At 34.7% G+C, this 15897-nt stretch overlaps 2 protein-coding genes and 1 pseudogene across 5 annotated transcripts; 2 read left to right on the top strand and 1 right to left on the bottom strand.

The window, feature by feature from the left end:
• Positions 1–516: 516 nt before the first annotated feature.
• On the bottom strand, positions 517–4387 carry LOC126671806 (uncharacterized; annotated as a pseudogene).
• A 1081-nt stretch (positions 4388–5468) lies between these two features.
• LOC126671505 (uncharacterized) lies at positions 5469–7158 on the top strand. 2 transcript variants are annotated; one of them, XM_050365275.2, is made up of 4 exons: positions 5469–5967; positions 6090–6169; positions 6253–6311; positions 6506–6786. In XM_050365275.2, the coding sequence occupies exons 1-4, from the start codon at positions 5677–5679 to the stop codon at positions 6559–6561; spliced, it is 486 nt and encodes a 161-aa protein (XP_050221232.1). In that variant the 5' UTR covers positions 5469–5676; the 3' UTR covers positions 6562–6786. The 2 variants fall into 2 exon arrangements, with proteins under 2 accessions (XP_050221232.1, XP_050221231.1); XM_050365274.2 differs by lacking the exon at positions 6506–6786 and adding an exon at positions 6799–7158 and having other exon boundaries at positions 5474–5967.
• A 1257-nt stretch (positions 7159–8415) lies between these two features.
• LOC126673423 (apoptosis inhibitor 5-like protein API5) lies at positions 8416–15388 on the top strand. Of its 3 annotated transcripts, none has more exons than XM_050367563.2 (17): positions 8416–8526; positions 8704–8816; positions 8909–9070; positions 9323–9422; positions 9521–9586; positions 10821–10915; positions 11001–11075; positions 11178–11327; positions 12151–12216; positions 12303–12368; positions 12559–12669; positions 12902–12991; positions 13074–13180; positions 14180–14294; positions 14404–14469; positions 14556–14662; positions 14809–15388. In XM_050367563.2, the coding sequence occupies exons 2-17, from the start codon at positions 8730–8732 to the stop codon at positions 15008–15010; spliced, it is 1665 nt and encodes a 554-aa protein (XP_050223520.1). In that variant the 5' UTR covers positions 8416–8526; positions 8704–8729; the 3' UTR covers positions 15011–15388. The 3 variants fall into 3 exon arrangements, with proteins under 3 accessions (XP_050223520.1, XP_050223521.1, XP_050223522.1); XM_050367564.2 differs by having other exon boundaries at positions 8423–8526; positions 8628–8816; XM_050367565.2 differs by having other exon boundaries at positions 8440–8526; positions 8625–8816.
• The last annotated feature ends 509 nt before the right edge of the window (positions 15389–15897 follow it).

Raw genomic sequence — 15897 nt, forward strand, 5'->3', positions numbered from 1 at the left:
AAAAATTACAGCAGTATTTTAGTTTTGATTAATATGATTAATTTTGATAGAAACCATTGTTTGTATTACCATCGAAATCGCATAAGGTATACCTTGTCGGAAAGATCCTTCCTGAATCCAACAAAATACTAACAGGTATATCAATCAAAGTCAAATTGTTAAGTGATCATGTACCAAAAAAAACATGTCAAATTGTTTTAACAGCAATAGAACTGTAATGAGCAATGAACCCTACCTGATAGACTATTACTGAAGCTACAAACCAATGAAAATACAAGCTGTTTCGAGAAACGGACCTTCTCGGCTGATAAGATTATGCATCAGTCCGAACCAGCTTTTGAACAACATATAAACTTATAACTATTACTGTTGCAGTAAAAAGGGAAATATCAGCTATTATCCTATCAATTCAGCAATAACAAGTCCAGGCACATGAATGAACCTATCACGCAGCATGAAAATCATCAATTATAAGTAAAAACAATGAACTCTAATTGAAGGAACACGAGCATAACAGATTAAATAGATTATACTAAAAATCAAGTTTCCAAATACATGCTAAAAGAAACATGTTTGAACAATTAAATACAATCATAATAGATTATACTCCTACAAGGCAAAGCGGCACTAGTCATCGGCAGAAAGCTTTTGCTTCTTCCAGCGGTATGCAGCTTCCAAGATCTTTAGATTTGAGGCCTGAGTTTCTTCTGGGAAAATGCAGTCTATGTATTCCTCGAACCTGCCAACAAAAATAAAAAATCAACCATCAGGATGTTTCCAAGATATAACAAATCGAACAAAACCAAGCACAGTTTCATCTTAAAGTGAGAAAAAGAAAGCATAATTTCTTCATCTCAGGTTTTGCAAGATGTGCAGATTAAATTTGTGTCAAAAATACATACCCAGCCAATCCAGCTTCTGAAGCAATAGGTCTCCTCTTCTTGAGTTTTTTAGGCAATTTGGCTTGGACTAAATTAACATCGCCTAATTCGCCAAAATCGCTCTCCATACTCAGCCATTCTTCCAATAACATAGCCCGTTCTTCCTTCAATTCAGGTGCGGATGTTCGAAAGTAGTTAACGGCTTTTTCAAACACATCTGATCAAAAAAATTTGAAAGGTATAATCTCTGCATACAAAATAAATGCTACAACAAACGGGTTTTTAATATTTGGGTGCCTCAAAGGCATCCAAATTTCCGGATCAGTTCCTCTTTCGGAAATAATTCCGAAAGAGTGCCTGGTCCCACCTGTTCCGCATTCTAGGAATGCGGAACACCACCTGTTCCGCATTCCTAGAATGCGGAACAGGTGGGACCAGGCACTCTTTCGGAATTATTTCCGAAAGAGGCACAACAATGGAAATTTGGGTGCCTCAAATATCAAAAACCCACAACAAACACAACAAACTACAAGAAAATAAAACGTGAATGCTTACTTCTTGCATTTTGAATGCACTTCTCCTTCTGGTTTTGTTCTGACTCTGTACCCTCAACAACCTCTTCCAATGCAGATGCCTCAAATTTAGCATAACTGATCCAAATTTTTAAATGCTTTGTTCGTTCCAACAGCCTCTCGTAAAGCTGTCGTGCTCTATCATATTCTTTTTCCGATATTTCGAAATCAATATACGCCTGTAGTCAAATGCCAAGAAATATTATAACACCGTAAAATGGATATCTGATAACGTAGTGATAACACAGCATCAAGAATCGAAAAACTCCACAACAGCTTTTAAGTTATCATAATAAAAATAAGCCAATGTCTCATTAAGTATAGTAGAATATATTTTCATGTTTGCAATTAAATTAGAGGAGATAGAGCAATATCATACACATATTTGAGCAGCAGCAGCCTTAAAATATGAAAATTTAATATTTACCTTCCACAATAACTCTGGCCTGTCTAAGGCTGGTTGTGCTATTGCAAGCTCAAAAATTGCTCGCGCCCGTTCAGTTTCAGCCAAGGATGTCTCAAGCTCTGCATATTTGCTCCAAGTATAGCAGCTTTCTGGTGACCATTCCAAATATTTCTCATAGAGCTTCCGGCACCGATCAATGTTACCAAGTTGCAGCTCTAACTCAATATATTTCTTAAAAATCTGTTTCATGTTGTGCAAGATGATTAGAGCAGAACACTGTGGTGCAAGATAATGAGAATAAAACTAAAACAACAACTTATATTTTACCTTGTCTTTGGGAGCTTTGCCAATGGCAATGCCTAAGATTTTACGAGCGTTCTTAAGATTCAGCTATCGTACTTCAAACTGAGCAGCTAAAAGCCATATCTTTGCAAAAGAAAACTTCTTGTGTGGGATTAGGTCCAGACATGCTCTGCAAATATGCAGAGTAAATGAATTAAGAAAATACAAGAAGTACTGTGTGAACCAAGTTTGGCACACAGGATTATGAACTATTCATTCATAGTATAACACGTGTCAATAATAAATGTGATAATCAATCATTAAATACTACATTAATTAATCATATTTTTACTAAAATTAATGTGATATTTAATGATTGGTTATCACATTTAATATTGTCACGTGTTACACGTCTATACAATGAGTGAATTTGGTTCATAATTCTGCGTTGCAAACTTGGTTCACACAAGAATTTATCAGGAAATACACTCTACAAATTCTAAGAGATCTATCTACCAATTGAATTGCATTGAAAATTAGACAAAGCAAAAATTTCAACCCCTCACAGCTAGAAGAGTTAGAAAAACGTTAATCAACTAACAACAAGTTATATTAGAATTAAACTATCCACATTTTATCTTTATTTTTTTGTGAGTAAATGTGTAAATCTCAAACTTAAAGCAATATACCAACAGAGTTAATACATTCAAATCAGTTAAGCATGCTTACGTGTAGACATCACGCGTTCTCTCAACATCATGTGCATCGAGTTCTTCATAGAGAACATACTTTATCCTAAATCACAAAAATTTAAAAAACCATTAAAAAATGGGTTACTTAAATATAAAATCACGACCTTTACACTGAATTATGGAAAAAACAGGACATTTAAAACGTGTAATCGCAGGCACAACCTTTCGTTTCTTTTCAAATTCATTATCGGCACATTTTTCGGTGAAATTTTGCTGACTTAGACACCCGATGGGTTTGCCACGTCAGCAAAACCGCCCCTAAAATTTGCCGATGATTAATTTGAAAATAAACTGCACAACCATGTTGACATTGAAATTCATTATCAAGACATACCACAAATATATGTATCTCAGCCAGTATCTCTTCTCCTCAGCTGGCGGCACATTTGCAATAGCAAGCTCATAAACCTCTCTGATCCTCTCCTTATCCCCAACACTCTCTTCTAACCTAATGTAATCAAACCAAGAATCATAATTCAATGGATTCTTCTTCACTTCATCTTCATACTTAAGCCTCCGTTCGTGCACAATAGCATTTTCAATGCCTTCCTGATTGCCATATTGTTTCTCAAACGCAACAAACTTCCTATACAAATTCTCTGCTCTCCTTTTCGGGATATGATCCAAAGCATACTTGTAAATACAACGAGCTCGCTCTATCTCCTTACATTTCTCTTCAAACTCGGCAAATGCAACGAATAACTCCCATACTTCCCTCATCATCAGCGAACATCTCAACAGCGCGTTCATACACATTCCTCGCCCTCTCAATCTCCCCATTCCTCATCTCAAACTTCGCGTATCGAAGCCAAGCACTAACTTGTCCATCACGCAACACAAACCTCTCAAAAATCGCGCTGGCGCGTTCAATTTCATTATGATCCTTCTCGAAATTAATGTAGGACATCCAACTTTGTGCATCAGACATCCACTCCGTCCATCTTTCAAAAATTTGTCGTGCACCAGCTATATTATTAAGCATTTTCTCCATATGAATATACTTATACCATAACTGATCAACTCTAGGTAGTAAAACAACTGCTCTATCCCACACGTTTCTCGCATGGTTAATATTTTTATTTTTCATTTCAAATTCTGCATATTTTAACCATAATGTATGATTAGTATAGGTAACTTGTAATGCACGTTCCCATACTGACCTAACACGTTTGAAGTCGTTTTGCGACTCTTCGTACTGAGCGTATTTTATCCATACGTTAATATTCTCTCGCGCGCGCCGAATTTGGTCTTCGTAATGTTTTCTTGTGCGGAGACGATGATCTGCGAGTTCTGTTGCGTCGGTGATTTTCTGGTTCGGCGGTCGGAATTTAGGTTCTTGACGCTCACGTGCTTCCCGGAGAATTTGCTCGGCGGTGATTTGGACTGGAGCAGGTGTTTTGTTCTTAACGCGAGTTGGCCGTGCGAGTACCATCGTCGGAGGTCGATTGGAAATATGTTTGACGAGGGTTTGCTTTTATAGGCAGTCAGCTGACACTACTTTTTTGCGTTTAATTAGGAGGTAGTAATCCCATATATATAGGGGGAAAGGACACCCTATTTTTCAAACTCTACATTTTCTCTCTTGCTTTATTTGAAATTATTTTCTTAAACTTAATACTAATATACTGTTTGTTTCACTTTTTATATTCCAAAAGGTGTAAAATTAATATCTAATATAATGTATATTAAATATTAATTTTAAATTAAAAGACAAGTACCTTTTCATTTTTTTATTAAAATATAAAGCAAAAGGTATAAATGTGACCTTCGTGTTTAGCATACATCTCAAAAAGTCGAAATTTTTTATACAGTCCGGGTCTCCCGCGTAATCCGTGTACTTGCCTATCACATTATGACACGTCATTAAAATAGTGGCATTATCGTAATTGTATTTGTTATTTTTTCACACATCTGAATTGTAATATTATGACAGTGACACTATTTTAAAAACATGTTATAATGTGATAAGCTTACTTCACGAATAACGTAGTAAATTCGGACTACCTAAGAATGTCTCCGACTAGTTCTAAACAATTTCGAAATTCAAATATAACTCTAACATCTCCAAATTTTTAATTTTTTTATAAATAAAGATTAATTTTGCTCAAATTCAAAAATAGAAGGAAGATCCTCAATAAATACAAGACATAATGTGTTTTGAAGTGTCTAATATCATCAACCTTCCATTATCTAGGCATAATTTTCATCTTCCTGTGAAAACCAAAATTAAAAAAAAAATATCATCATAAATTACAGTACTACAAAACTGTCATTTAGCGACAGATTTTTTCGATGTAAAACCGTTTAACAATGGACATCATTGTTGCTAATTCCACGTCGCTAAACAGTTAACGATGTAAAATTTCGTCCATTGCTAATTTAGATTTGCAACAAATTAGAGACGGACGAAATACACGTTTTTCAACAGCATACCAATTATTTAGCGATGGATGAGACACCGATTTTTCAACAATATACCTATTTAGCGACGACGACTAAGCCGCGGACTAAGAAAAAAATTCTTGTGGGCCAATTAGAATAGATGGACACTTTGTCCCTCCTAAGGCCCATAGCTGTGAGTAGTTTATGGCCTTTAAGCATGAAATATGGTATGGGCTATTTTAGAGAATACCTCTGTCAACTGGCTTCATTTCATCACCTCCTGTGCACGCTACCTGTTCGATCAAAGTCCTGAAAGAATCAGTAAAGCCAAATCACACCCAATTTTCCTCAGTTTTTGCTACATTTTACCTCATCAGCTTTTGTAGAATTAACGTGACACCATGCAGCGCATTTCATCAAGATTCTCAAGAACCTTACCAATCTCAATTCTCTCGTCTAACACATTAAACCAGCGAGTTTTCACCACCCACTCTTTGAATTCACATCTCCTTAAACAAGAATCCAACCACATTCCAACTCATTTTGGCAAATGGGCTTCTCTTGGTTTTGTTAGAACCTCAAAGTTTGCAAGTGGGTTCGCTCCTTTGCAGCAAAAGCCGCTCGATTCTATTATGGATATTCAACGGGCCAAAACCAAGTCACCTGAGGATCTTGCTTCAATTTGGGATGATGTAATGTATTCATCTTTTTTCCTTTTGTATTATAATTGTATATGTATATTTATTGAGCAAGATTTTATAATATGAATTGAATTTTGATTGTTTATTCATGGGTGAACTTTTTATGTGGTTAGTATCACTTGGGAAGAGGTCATATTGGTGCATCTATGAAAGCTAAACTTTATCATCTGCTAGTGCAAAGAGCAACAGACTGGTAATTTTATTGCACATCATTTTTGTTTCTAACAGGGATGTCTTTTCGAGCTATTTTCACTGTTCATACTGTTTCGTTTGCAGCCGGTACTTTGTTATTCCTATGTGGAGAGGAAGTGGTTATACGACGATGTTTGCTCAAGGTTAGTTTTTGGACTTCTTATGACTACTGATTCACCTACACGCTATAGTTACAATCTAGCTATTTGGTGAAGTTTCAGTAATTATGCTTAACAAAATTCGCTCCCCGATTACTTATCTTGTTGAATAAATGTATGTCAATTGTTGTCATTGACATGCCATTGCACAATCATGTATCCTCATGTTTGGCCTATAGGAACTGGAAGTGCAGTGCAGTGCAATGCCATCGAATTGCTGAAGCCTGAATATTAGCTTTGCGGATTGCATATATTATTTGGTATAGTAATTTTCAGTTGATGGCATGAGTTAATTGCATTCATTCTGTATGCCTGTAAATATTAATTATGATAATCAAGCATGTATAGTAAATCTGTGATACGAACAATGTGGTTGGTGATGTGCTGTTTATGACGAGTTTAACTATTCTACTTACGCCTTTGTTGCGAAGAAAGTTCATTCAAACACCTACCGTGCTTTCCTTTTTTGCAGTAAACATGCCACACATGAGTTTCACTGGTCTAGAAGATTACAAGGCGAAAGGAACTCAGGCATCGCCCTACTTTACAGTGAGCTTCTACACCGAGTTTGCAGAAAGCAAGGATTTGGTACTTATCAGAGGAGATATAGTTTTTGCCAGCAAGCTTTCCGATGAAGAGGCAAAGTGGCTCCTAGAGGCTGCTCAGTCTTTCTATATAAATGATGCAAGATTCAAGTTGGTTGAGAGATTCAACAAAGAGACGCATGATTTCGAGCTCAAGGATGTACTTAGATCTCTGAATATGCCTATTTTGTAATCTGATGAATTTTTTTTAAAATTTTGAGTAATGTGTCAAGTTTCAGTTCTAGTAATGATTATTCTTATCATTTTCTTTTTTCAGTTAAATGATTATAGTAGTAACTAAAGATTATGATAAGAATTCAGTGAACAAAATTGCATCAACTTTCTAATTATCAATAATTAGCTGAAATATTTTGGGTATTTCATGACTTATTTTTCTCATTTTTTTTGTTGTATTACTAGTTTATGTTACAATTAGTGAAAATAAAATACAAAAATTTAGCAGTTCAAAATGTAATGGTGAAATTGAGTCTATAACATAAAAAGGAAGTTATTAATATTTTTATATTTAAGATTTCATTGTTTAAATTATAACAGTAATTGATGTTCAATTAAAATTAGAGGGACTATTTAAACTAATTTTATGCTTAATTGCTTTTAAAAACTATGAATTTTAGCGTGTTTTGCAATTTAAGTGAGCTTTTAATTTTGACAATTTAATACATGAACTAGAATAATTCTTAGATAAACTGAGTCTATCACGTCATTTGAGCTATCATTTTGGTGACGTATTATAATGTGATTGACTTATTTTACAGATGACATGGTAGACTCAATCTATCTAAACATTTCTCCATGAACTACTATTTTTTTGCAAGTGCAAACACCAGTAAATTTCATGTCAAAAGAATACTAATATGGATACCGAAGAAACACTGTTCTGGCATTCACATTAGCATTTTTTTGACAAAAAATCGCTTGATATTTGAAATTGTCAGAACTCGAAAATTGGTGTTTGATATTTCCAAAATTAATTTTTTTTATTAAAATTGTAAAACACATTGAAATTGTTGATTTTTTAAACAACTAAACTTTAGTTATATTACTAAGTTTGTACAACATTTCTCTAAAGTTACAGAAATGATAAGATATAAAATAGATACTCCACGCTATTAGAAAATTAACATTAATATCAATAAGGTTTATCTCACCTTTTTCAATTTGAAACAAAAGATCAAATAAATCAAACTCGTGATTTTAAATAAAACACACTTTTAAAATAGACGTTTGAGAAAAAAAATTCTCACCGTTTTGAGTCGTTTTACCCCTTCAGCTCTACATAGTCCAATACTATTTCAGCTAAGGGGGGGGTATTATGAACCAAATTAACCAACTTATTAATGTTTTTGTCAAAAGTCATAAACTTGTCTTTCATTATATGTTGTGCCAAACTGAGGGGGCAAAATGAACCTTTGATGAAATTATTATTATCAGAGAAAAACGCCGCCGTTTAAATGCTAGTTAAAAGATAAAATTGGCGAACCCGCAATCTTCCCCTTTCTCTTTCCTTCACCATTTGTGCGCTCTAATCAAATTGAAAAACAAAACCCTTATTCACAGTGTTCATCATTTTAAAGCTCCATTAAAGCTTTTTCAAGGTCTGTATTGAAAACAAAACCCCTCTCTACGTTCTCTTCTCGAAAATTTAACCTCTCAATTTATCAATTACTAATTTAATTTCTCTGTTAAACATTAGCAGCGACACTGCATTCATTCCGTTCAAATTTTATCTGGACGATGCCGTTTTGAATAATTTTCTTTGAATCTCTCAACAGAAATTACTGTTATCTGTTGAATCCAAATGACTGACTCGGCCGAGGCAGCTAAGCACATCGAGAATCTTTACGAGTTCGGTGAGCGGCTCAATGAGTCCAAAGATAAGTCTCAGGTATGTTTTAATTAGAGTTAACTTTTGTTTTTATTTATTTGTTTTTTTTTTTAAGTTTGATGTTGATTGTGAATTTTTGTTTGTTATTGTAGAATGTAAATGATTACCAAGGGATTTTAGATTCAGCTAAAACTAACACGAAGGCGAAGCAGTTAGCAGCTCAGTTAATTCCGAGGTTTTTCAAATTCTTCCCGCAACTATCCAGCCGAGCTGTCGACATTCATCTTGATTTAATCGAGGAGGAAGAGCTCGGGGTCTGTATCTATTTGTTTTTATTACTCGTTTTTAATATAAGTTTGTATTTATACAATGTTATTTATATATGGAAGCTTATCCGAAACTAATTATTTTATGGAAATTGTTATATACTAAATTCTTAAATGTTTTAGGGTTTACCTATTACTTAGTTCCTAGTGAAATTTTTTAATGTGTTGAGTTTTTTTTAAGTGAACTGATTGGAGTGTTCTTCCTTTAGTATGTGACTCAAATAGTCATTGTTTATGCAGGTTCGAGTGCAAGCAATTAGAGGGTTGCCCCTATTCTGCAAGGATACACCCGAGTATCTTTCGAAAATTGTTGACATTCTTGTGCAACTACTTTCAGCCGGTTAGTTGATTTGTGTTTATTACTTATGTTATTCGTGTGGGCAGCTTGACGTGTTTGTCATGTTGCTGATGATATCAATTTATTGTTGATGTTTTTAGACGAATTTGTGGAGCGGGATGCAGTACACAAAGCTCTTATGTCATTAATGAGGCAGGACGTGAAAGGTAATTCGCTCGATCACCAACTTAGTGAAGTTTAGATTTCAGTGTACAGTATCGGTTAGACATAATTTCAAGTTATTTTTTTTAATGTTTCTTTGGACTCTTAAGGTCAAAAACAACCTAAAAATGGAAACTTGAGAAGTAGCATACAGCGATATCAGAATTCATTATGTTATTGTTAGTATGTAATGATAACATTCCATAGAAGTATGAAAGTAAAGAGAAAAGATGGAGGCTTATACCTGATTTTCACGTTGTCTGCATTTTATGTAGTGGATTCTAATTTGATCAAGTTACTTTGAAATAATGAAATTAATGTCTAAGTAGTTATCTAACATGGATATTGAGGTTCCTGTATCCATTTGAAAAGTTTTATGTTACGGAAGGTGGTCTTTTTAACACTGCATTGTGAAATACGAAGACAAATATGCTAATAGTGTATTTGTAAACATTATCTGGATGGATAAACTAGAAAAGTAAAATATAACTAATATGCTTTTCAGCTTCTATGCAACAAAATAAGGTAGATGTTCATCATGGTGCTCATGATCTTTTTATTTTGTTTCTTTATTTATTTTAGGAGCTTGTGTCAAGCTCCTTGATGCATCATGAGTCTGCTATAGGATGGGATGTTGTAATTACCCCAACTATTGGTATTACTTTATCATAAAATGGGGCTGCTAATACTTGGGTACTTAAGATTTACCTTCGGTTGGTTTCTTGTGAAAATCTTGGATCATGATTAGTGGCAACATAGTATGTTTATAGCTCTTTGATTTTGATGGTGCAACTAAGGTTGGCTTCTTAGTGGATGAGATAGCATACTATATAACAATTGCTGGCCCTAGCTTATGTGAAGTTGCACAGTGCTATATGATAAAATCAGTTCAAGAAACTCCGTAGCTTAATTTTTTTTTTTTTGGTAGCACTGTAGCTCTTAAAGCTTTGCACTGATATATATGTTTCTTTTCTTGCACAGTACTCTCTAATGTGCTTGCTTATGACCCACTCATCCTTTTCTGTTTTAAATTAAATGTTCTAAGCTTTGCGCCCCCTGTAGGTATTTTGTCTTGCTTAGTCAACAAATAGGATTGTAAAATTCAGCTATGTGTTAGTTAGGGCATCTCTTTAGTTGCAGTTCTATGTGCAATGCACACTAAAGCTGGAATTCCATCTTAATGTTTTTTACCTTTTTGTGGTCGCCTCAGATCTCTAAATATTTAATATTCTTATGCAGCCTCTTTAACTGCTTTATTTAAGCACATCGGAAGCACTGATGAACCAAGTGGAGATGAACATCGTGATAGAGTTATCAGCTTTATTAGAGATAAGGTTAGTAAATTACCTCAGATTGTATCCATCATTGATTTGATCACCATTTATTGTCATAACTGATGATTACCATGTCCATTTTTAGGTTTTCCCCCTTAAAACTGAACTCTTGAGACCTCAAGAGGAAATGGAGCGGCATATTACTGATTTGATTAGGAAGGTAGGTTCACCAGATTACTTCACTGTTTAATGTACAAATAATTCAGCTGTGTTACTCTATTACTATAATTTCCATTTAATTCATATGTTCATTTCTTTGTAGAGCTTAATAGATGTAAGTGGAGAAGAATTCAAAATGTTTATGGACTTTTTAAAAGGTTTGAGCATATTTGGAGATAAAGCTCCTCCAGAGCGCATGAAGGAGCTTATTGAGATTATTGAAGGGCAGGCTGATTTAGATTCCCAGCTTGATGTGAGTGCTTGTTTTGGTGCTCATGTAGTAGTAGTAATTTTATTGTGGTGCAGGTTCTAGTGGTGCAATGTGTTTATTGTTTATTAACAATAATGACAAAATATCTAGTTTGCAAATTGCTAAATTCTATGACTTAAACCTGAATCTTGGATGCGTTTATAGCATTTTGCATTCTTGATTTTGACGGAGTTCGCTACAGAATTTAGAGTTCTTTATTTCCTAGTTTCATCATCCATGAGTACAGGCTGGTGCGGCTGAACAAGTTCTTCTCTCAGATGCACTTTGCTACTTTAATTAGCATGAGACGAGGCTTATTTTTCTTGTACTTTTTCGGAGTTGTGAGTTTGATTAACAATATATTTGGTGATATCCTGAATGTGTAAGAAGATCCTGATGTATACCCATATAAGTGTCTATTTTTGATATCATAGACTTGTTTCTCTGTTCATAAGTTATTTATAATGTCTGCAAATGATAGTGTGCCATGCTCAGATTAGGCTGTAAATTTCCACTTCAGGGGAAGATTTAAGATTCTAGAGAACATTTTAAGTTATGATTTAATTTCATACCGTGAAAGCATGGCTAGCATGTGTACAATGTTCATTTTGTATAAGACATTTTGTGCTTTTTTGTTTTGCTTTGTGTTGAATTTTGTGAAGCATCTCAGATATCATCATATGATTTTTACAGCAATCATGTCGTGAAAAGTTGTGCTTAGTCATTTCTGGTCTAGAACCCTTGTTTTTTCTTAAATACAGTCTTGTCACAATTAGCGAAGCCATTTTTATCTGATAATTTTTACTATGATCTAATTGATATGCAGGTTTCTGACTCTGACCATATTAACAGGCTGGTATTATGCCTTTACACAGCACTTCCATTTTTTGTGGTAAGAAAAGTGATTTTATGTTGAATGCTTTTACATGATAGAACATTCGTTTATACATAACTTGATCCCTCCATTCTTAAATGCAGCGCGGTGCATCAAGCAGCAAGTTTCTGACCTATTTGAATAAGTTAATAATACCTGCTTTTGATCAGGTAATCAATGACGTTCCGCTTCTGGATTGTCTTGATGTTTCTCTGCAGTAAGACCATTCAATTTACTTGCTTATGCTTTAGGCAGTTCATTTAAATTTTGGATTTTTTTGGTAAATGGTTTATTTTGCTACATATCTCTATGGAAATGTGCGATTAAAATGACTTCTTTTATTATAAATTTTTCTGGCAGCTTCCTGAGGATCGGAAGCTTGATTTGCTTAAAGCACTTGCAGAAATTTCACCTTGCACTCTGCCACAGGATTCACGCCAGATTCTTCCTTCCATTGTTCAACTGTTAAAGGTATGCATTGTCCTATTCATGATGCGATTGTACATAATGACAGTACTTCAAATTTCTTCCTGTTTGGTCTTACTCTGTTTTTCTTGGAGTTCAATTCTATTACCTGGAATAATGTGTAACATTGGTATTGGTCGAGTCTCTCAAATATCAGAAACATTTTTTGCAACTTAACTTCTTGGATGTTATAAGCAGACTCATTGACACTCTCTCTTCTTTTCTATTCTCCTTGCAGAATTATATGCCTCGGAAGAAAACCGGAGAAGAGATGAATTTTACTTATGTCGAGTGCCTGTTATACGCATTTCACCATTTAGCGCATAAGGTAGAAATCCTGTGGTTACTGTTGTGCTCTTACTAAAATAGTTCTCTTCTCTGTAATACTTATATAATGTATTGTCTTGAAGGCTCCAAATGCCACAAACAGTCTATGTGGTTACAAGATAGTAACTGGCCAGCCATCAGACAGGCTTGGGGAGGACTTCTCCGAGGTGTCCAAGGATTTCTCAGAGAGGTGATGTTTATCTTGCAGTTCTTCATTTTAATAACTTTCATCGACAAAATGATGTGTAAACATTTTTTTTGGCATATTTTAAGTACTATATTTATTAAATTCTACTCAATCTGGTGCTGCATCTCTAAGTGTCCGAGTTGCTGAGTTGGAGTAGGAATTACTTACCTTTTTTAGTTTAACCCATTCCATATGCGCACCCCTTCTTTGTGAATAGTCCAAGCTAAAAATTATAGATACACGATGCATGGCTAAACAAAGTGAAGAAGAGGGAGTGGGTGGTAGTTTATTGTATGGTACTAGATTTCAATTTTTTGTATCTACTGAATGATTGGTGACTGAGCATTCTCACAACTATCTCGTTTGTCATGTGTTCAGGTGTAATGGTGGTGGTCTTGAGACTCTATTTTGTATGGTTATCACTATATTTAGAAAATTTGAGTCCATAAAAGTAAAGGATTTCTCTATTTTAACTTGAAAACTAGAAATGATGTCTTGATTAATAATTCCATCTTTATTGGTAAAAAAATCCATGTAACTAAACTTTCGTCGAAGCAATCCTTTTAGATACTTTTCGAATCTTATTGATTTCATTTTTTTTTCATTTGCTTTGTAATCTGGTCTATGTCATAGAAAATAGACTCAGTGCAGGAAGGCTCTCAACCTGTGTTGCTCTTTTAGCCTTTTAGGTACCTAGATTGGAAGCAAAATTGCTGAACCGTTATATGAGGTCTTCTGAAAGTGTGATAGTTTAGCTCTATTCTAGTCTTATCCTGGTTGTAGGACCCCCTCCCCCACTTTTTTATTTTTTTCTAATAATGAAAATCATCCTGCTTATAAGGAATTAATAAGGATGTTAGACCTGTATGTATTTGCAAATACTAACATTATATTATAATAGAATAGGTCCATTACTTGCTCGGTTAGATTTTATTTATTACATTGATCTTGTTTATTCCCCGGGTATGCTTTTTGAGGGTTTTTTGTTGTTGGAAAATGCAGGTTGAGCAATGTAGAGGAGTTAACCAAGGCTACAATGAAAAAATTGACACAGGGAATGGCTGAGCACAATAAAGCAATGGCAGCTGCAAAGACAGATGAAGCAAAGGACAGCATAGTGAGTATCTTTTCATTTTTTCATTTTATTTTTTTTCCTGTAAATCGAAATTCTCTTATGGAGTTCCATAAGATGCATCTTACCATGATACGTCTCATTTGATGCGCAGAAAATTCAAAAGCAAAATGCTACAATTGGGCTACGAACCTGCAATAACATTTTGGCAATGACAAAGGTAAATGAAAACCAACTTATCTGGGCCTTTAATTTCTTTTATGTTCACCCATGAATTGCAAACTGATATTGCTCCAACATTTTCAGCCATTACATTCGAAGACACCTTCATTTATCGGAGATAAGAAGAGTGTCAATCTTTCTTGGAAAGAAGTGGCAAAAGCTGCTGCAGCTTCCACCACCGCAGAAACTGGGTACAGAAGATGCTATTCTTTTCAACTTCTATATACTTCTTTTGGTTTCATTTTGTTAACATTGAGATGGTTGAAATGATCTCTCTTATGTATTGTGAATTTTTTTCTTTTATTCTTTAGATAACTCATCTACTTTTTTTATGCAGAGGGAAACGACCTGCTAATGCTGCTAACGGGTCTGGCAACATTGCGAAAAAGGGTCGTGGGGCTGGCGGCTTACCAAATCAACTAGTTAATAGGGCGTTGGAAGGCATATCTCACGGAGGGAGAGGAGGCACACGGGGCAGAGGTAGAGGTAGAGGGTGGGGTGGATACGGACGTGGAAGAGGAAGAGGCTATAATAGGTAAACTTGATGTGTATGCACAAAGATACACGCCAGAATCTATAAGAGCATAGGATTGGGTGCAGAGTCAATTATGTATTGATAGTTTCTTTTCCATTTTGATGAGTTTTTAAGTGGAGGGAGTCGACACAATTTCAGATTTTATCGTGGACTAACACCAGCAGTCTTATTCGTATGGAGATTGTCATCGTAGACTGGCTACGGATTTGGGTTGTTCTCCCAATCTGTGCCTATTCTACGAGCTGATTAAGTTGTATTAGTGGCTTAAAGAATTATTTTTATATGTCAGTTAGATTGAGAAACAACGGTTATTATTCAGTTCTAGTCATGTGTAGAATATGATTTGCTAGCTCATGTTGCAATTTGAATAGCTTATTGATCATGCATCCTTCGCAAAATTTTAACTCATAATGTTCTCAATAAGCTTGATGCATGTGTGTAGAGTCCGAATCTTTAGGATATTACTATTATGCATAAAAAGAGAATATGTTTGCATGAGAATGATCTCTACACGTGTCACATCCGGATAAATAAAACGCCAGCTATTTTTATGTATACTTTTGCAAAAAAATTAAAGTTTGGGTTTTATTTTGCCAACTTTTAAACGTTACAGTTGAAGCGCCAAAACTGGTAAATGTCGGACATTTTTTTTTGTATTTAACCCTATAAGATGCTCTATCAAAAATGAATAGTTCTTCGGTCTAGATCCTTCTTTTTTCAGTCTCGCTACTTATCAATTTCATTCTAATAATATTAATATCTTTATATACGTAATATCATTGCATAGTATCAGTTAGTCTACATGATCGATCCATATCCCGATTTAACTACGGTATTATCAAACTGATATTTCCCAAAATTTGAATTGTTAGAGATAACCTAATGACTAAA

This window comes from Mercurialis annua, linkage group LG3, assembly GCF_937616625.2.
Source record: "Mercurialis annua linkage group LG3, ddMerAnnu1.2, whole genome shotgun sequence".
In the NCBI taxonomy this organism is placed as follows: domain Eukaryota; kingdom Viridiplantae; phylum Streptophyta; class Magnoliopsida; order Malpighiales; family Euphorbiaceae; genus Mercurialis; species Mercurialis annua.

Bases quoted from the DNA above. Each gene is read 5' to 3' on its own strand.
- LOC126671505 (XM_050365274.2), top strand. From the start codon at position 5,677: ATGCAGCGCATTTCATCAAGATTCTCAAGAACCTTACCAATCTCAATT. The intron at 5,968-6,089 runs GTAATGTATTCA...TTATGTGGTTAG, and splicing joins TTGCTTCAATTTGGGATGAT to TATCACTTGGGAAGAGGTCA. The intron at 6,170-6,252 runs GTAATTTTATTG...TTTCGTTTGCAG, and splicing joins GTGCAAAGAGCAACAGACTG to CCGGTACTTTGTTATTCCTA.
- LOC126673423 (XM_050367563.2), top strand. From the start codon at position 8,730: ATGACTGACTCGGCCGAGGCAGCTAAGCACATCGAGAATCTTTACGAG. The intron at 11,076-11,177 runs GTAGGTTCACCA...ATTTCTTTGTAG, and splicing joins TTACTGATTTGATTAGGAAG to AGCTTAATAGATGTAAGTGG. The intron at 12,217-12,302 runs GTAAGAAAAGTG...TCTTAAATGCAG, and splicing joins CAGCACTTCCATTTTTTGTG to CGCGGTGCATCAAGCAGCAA.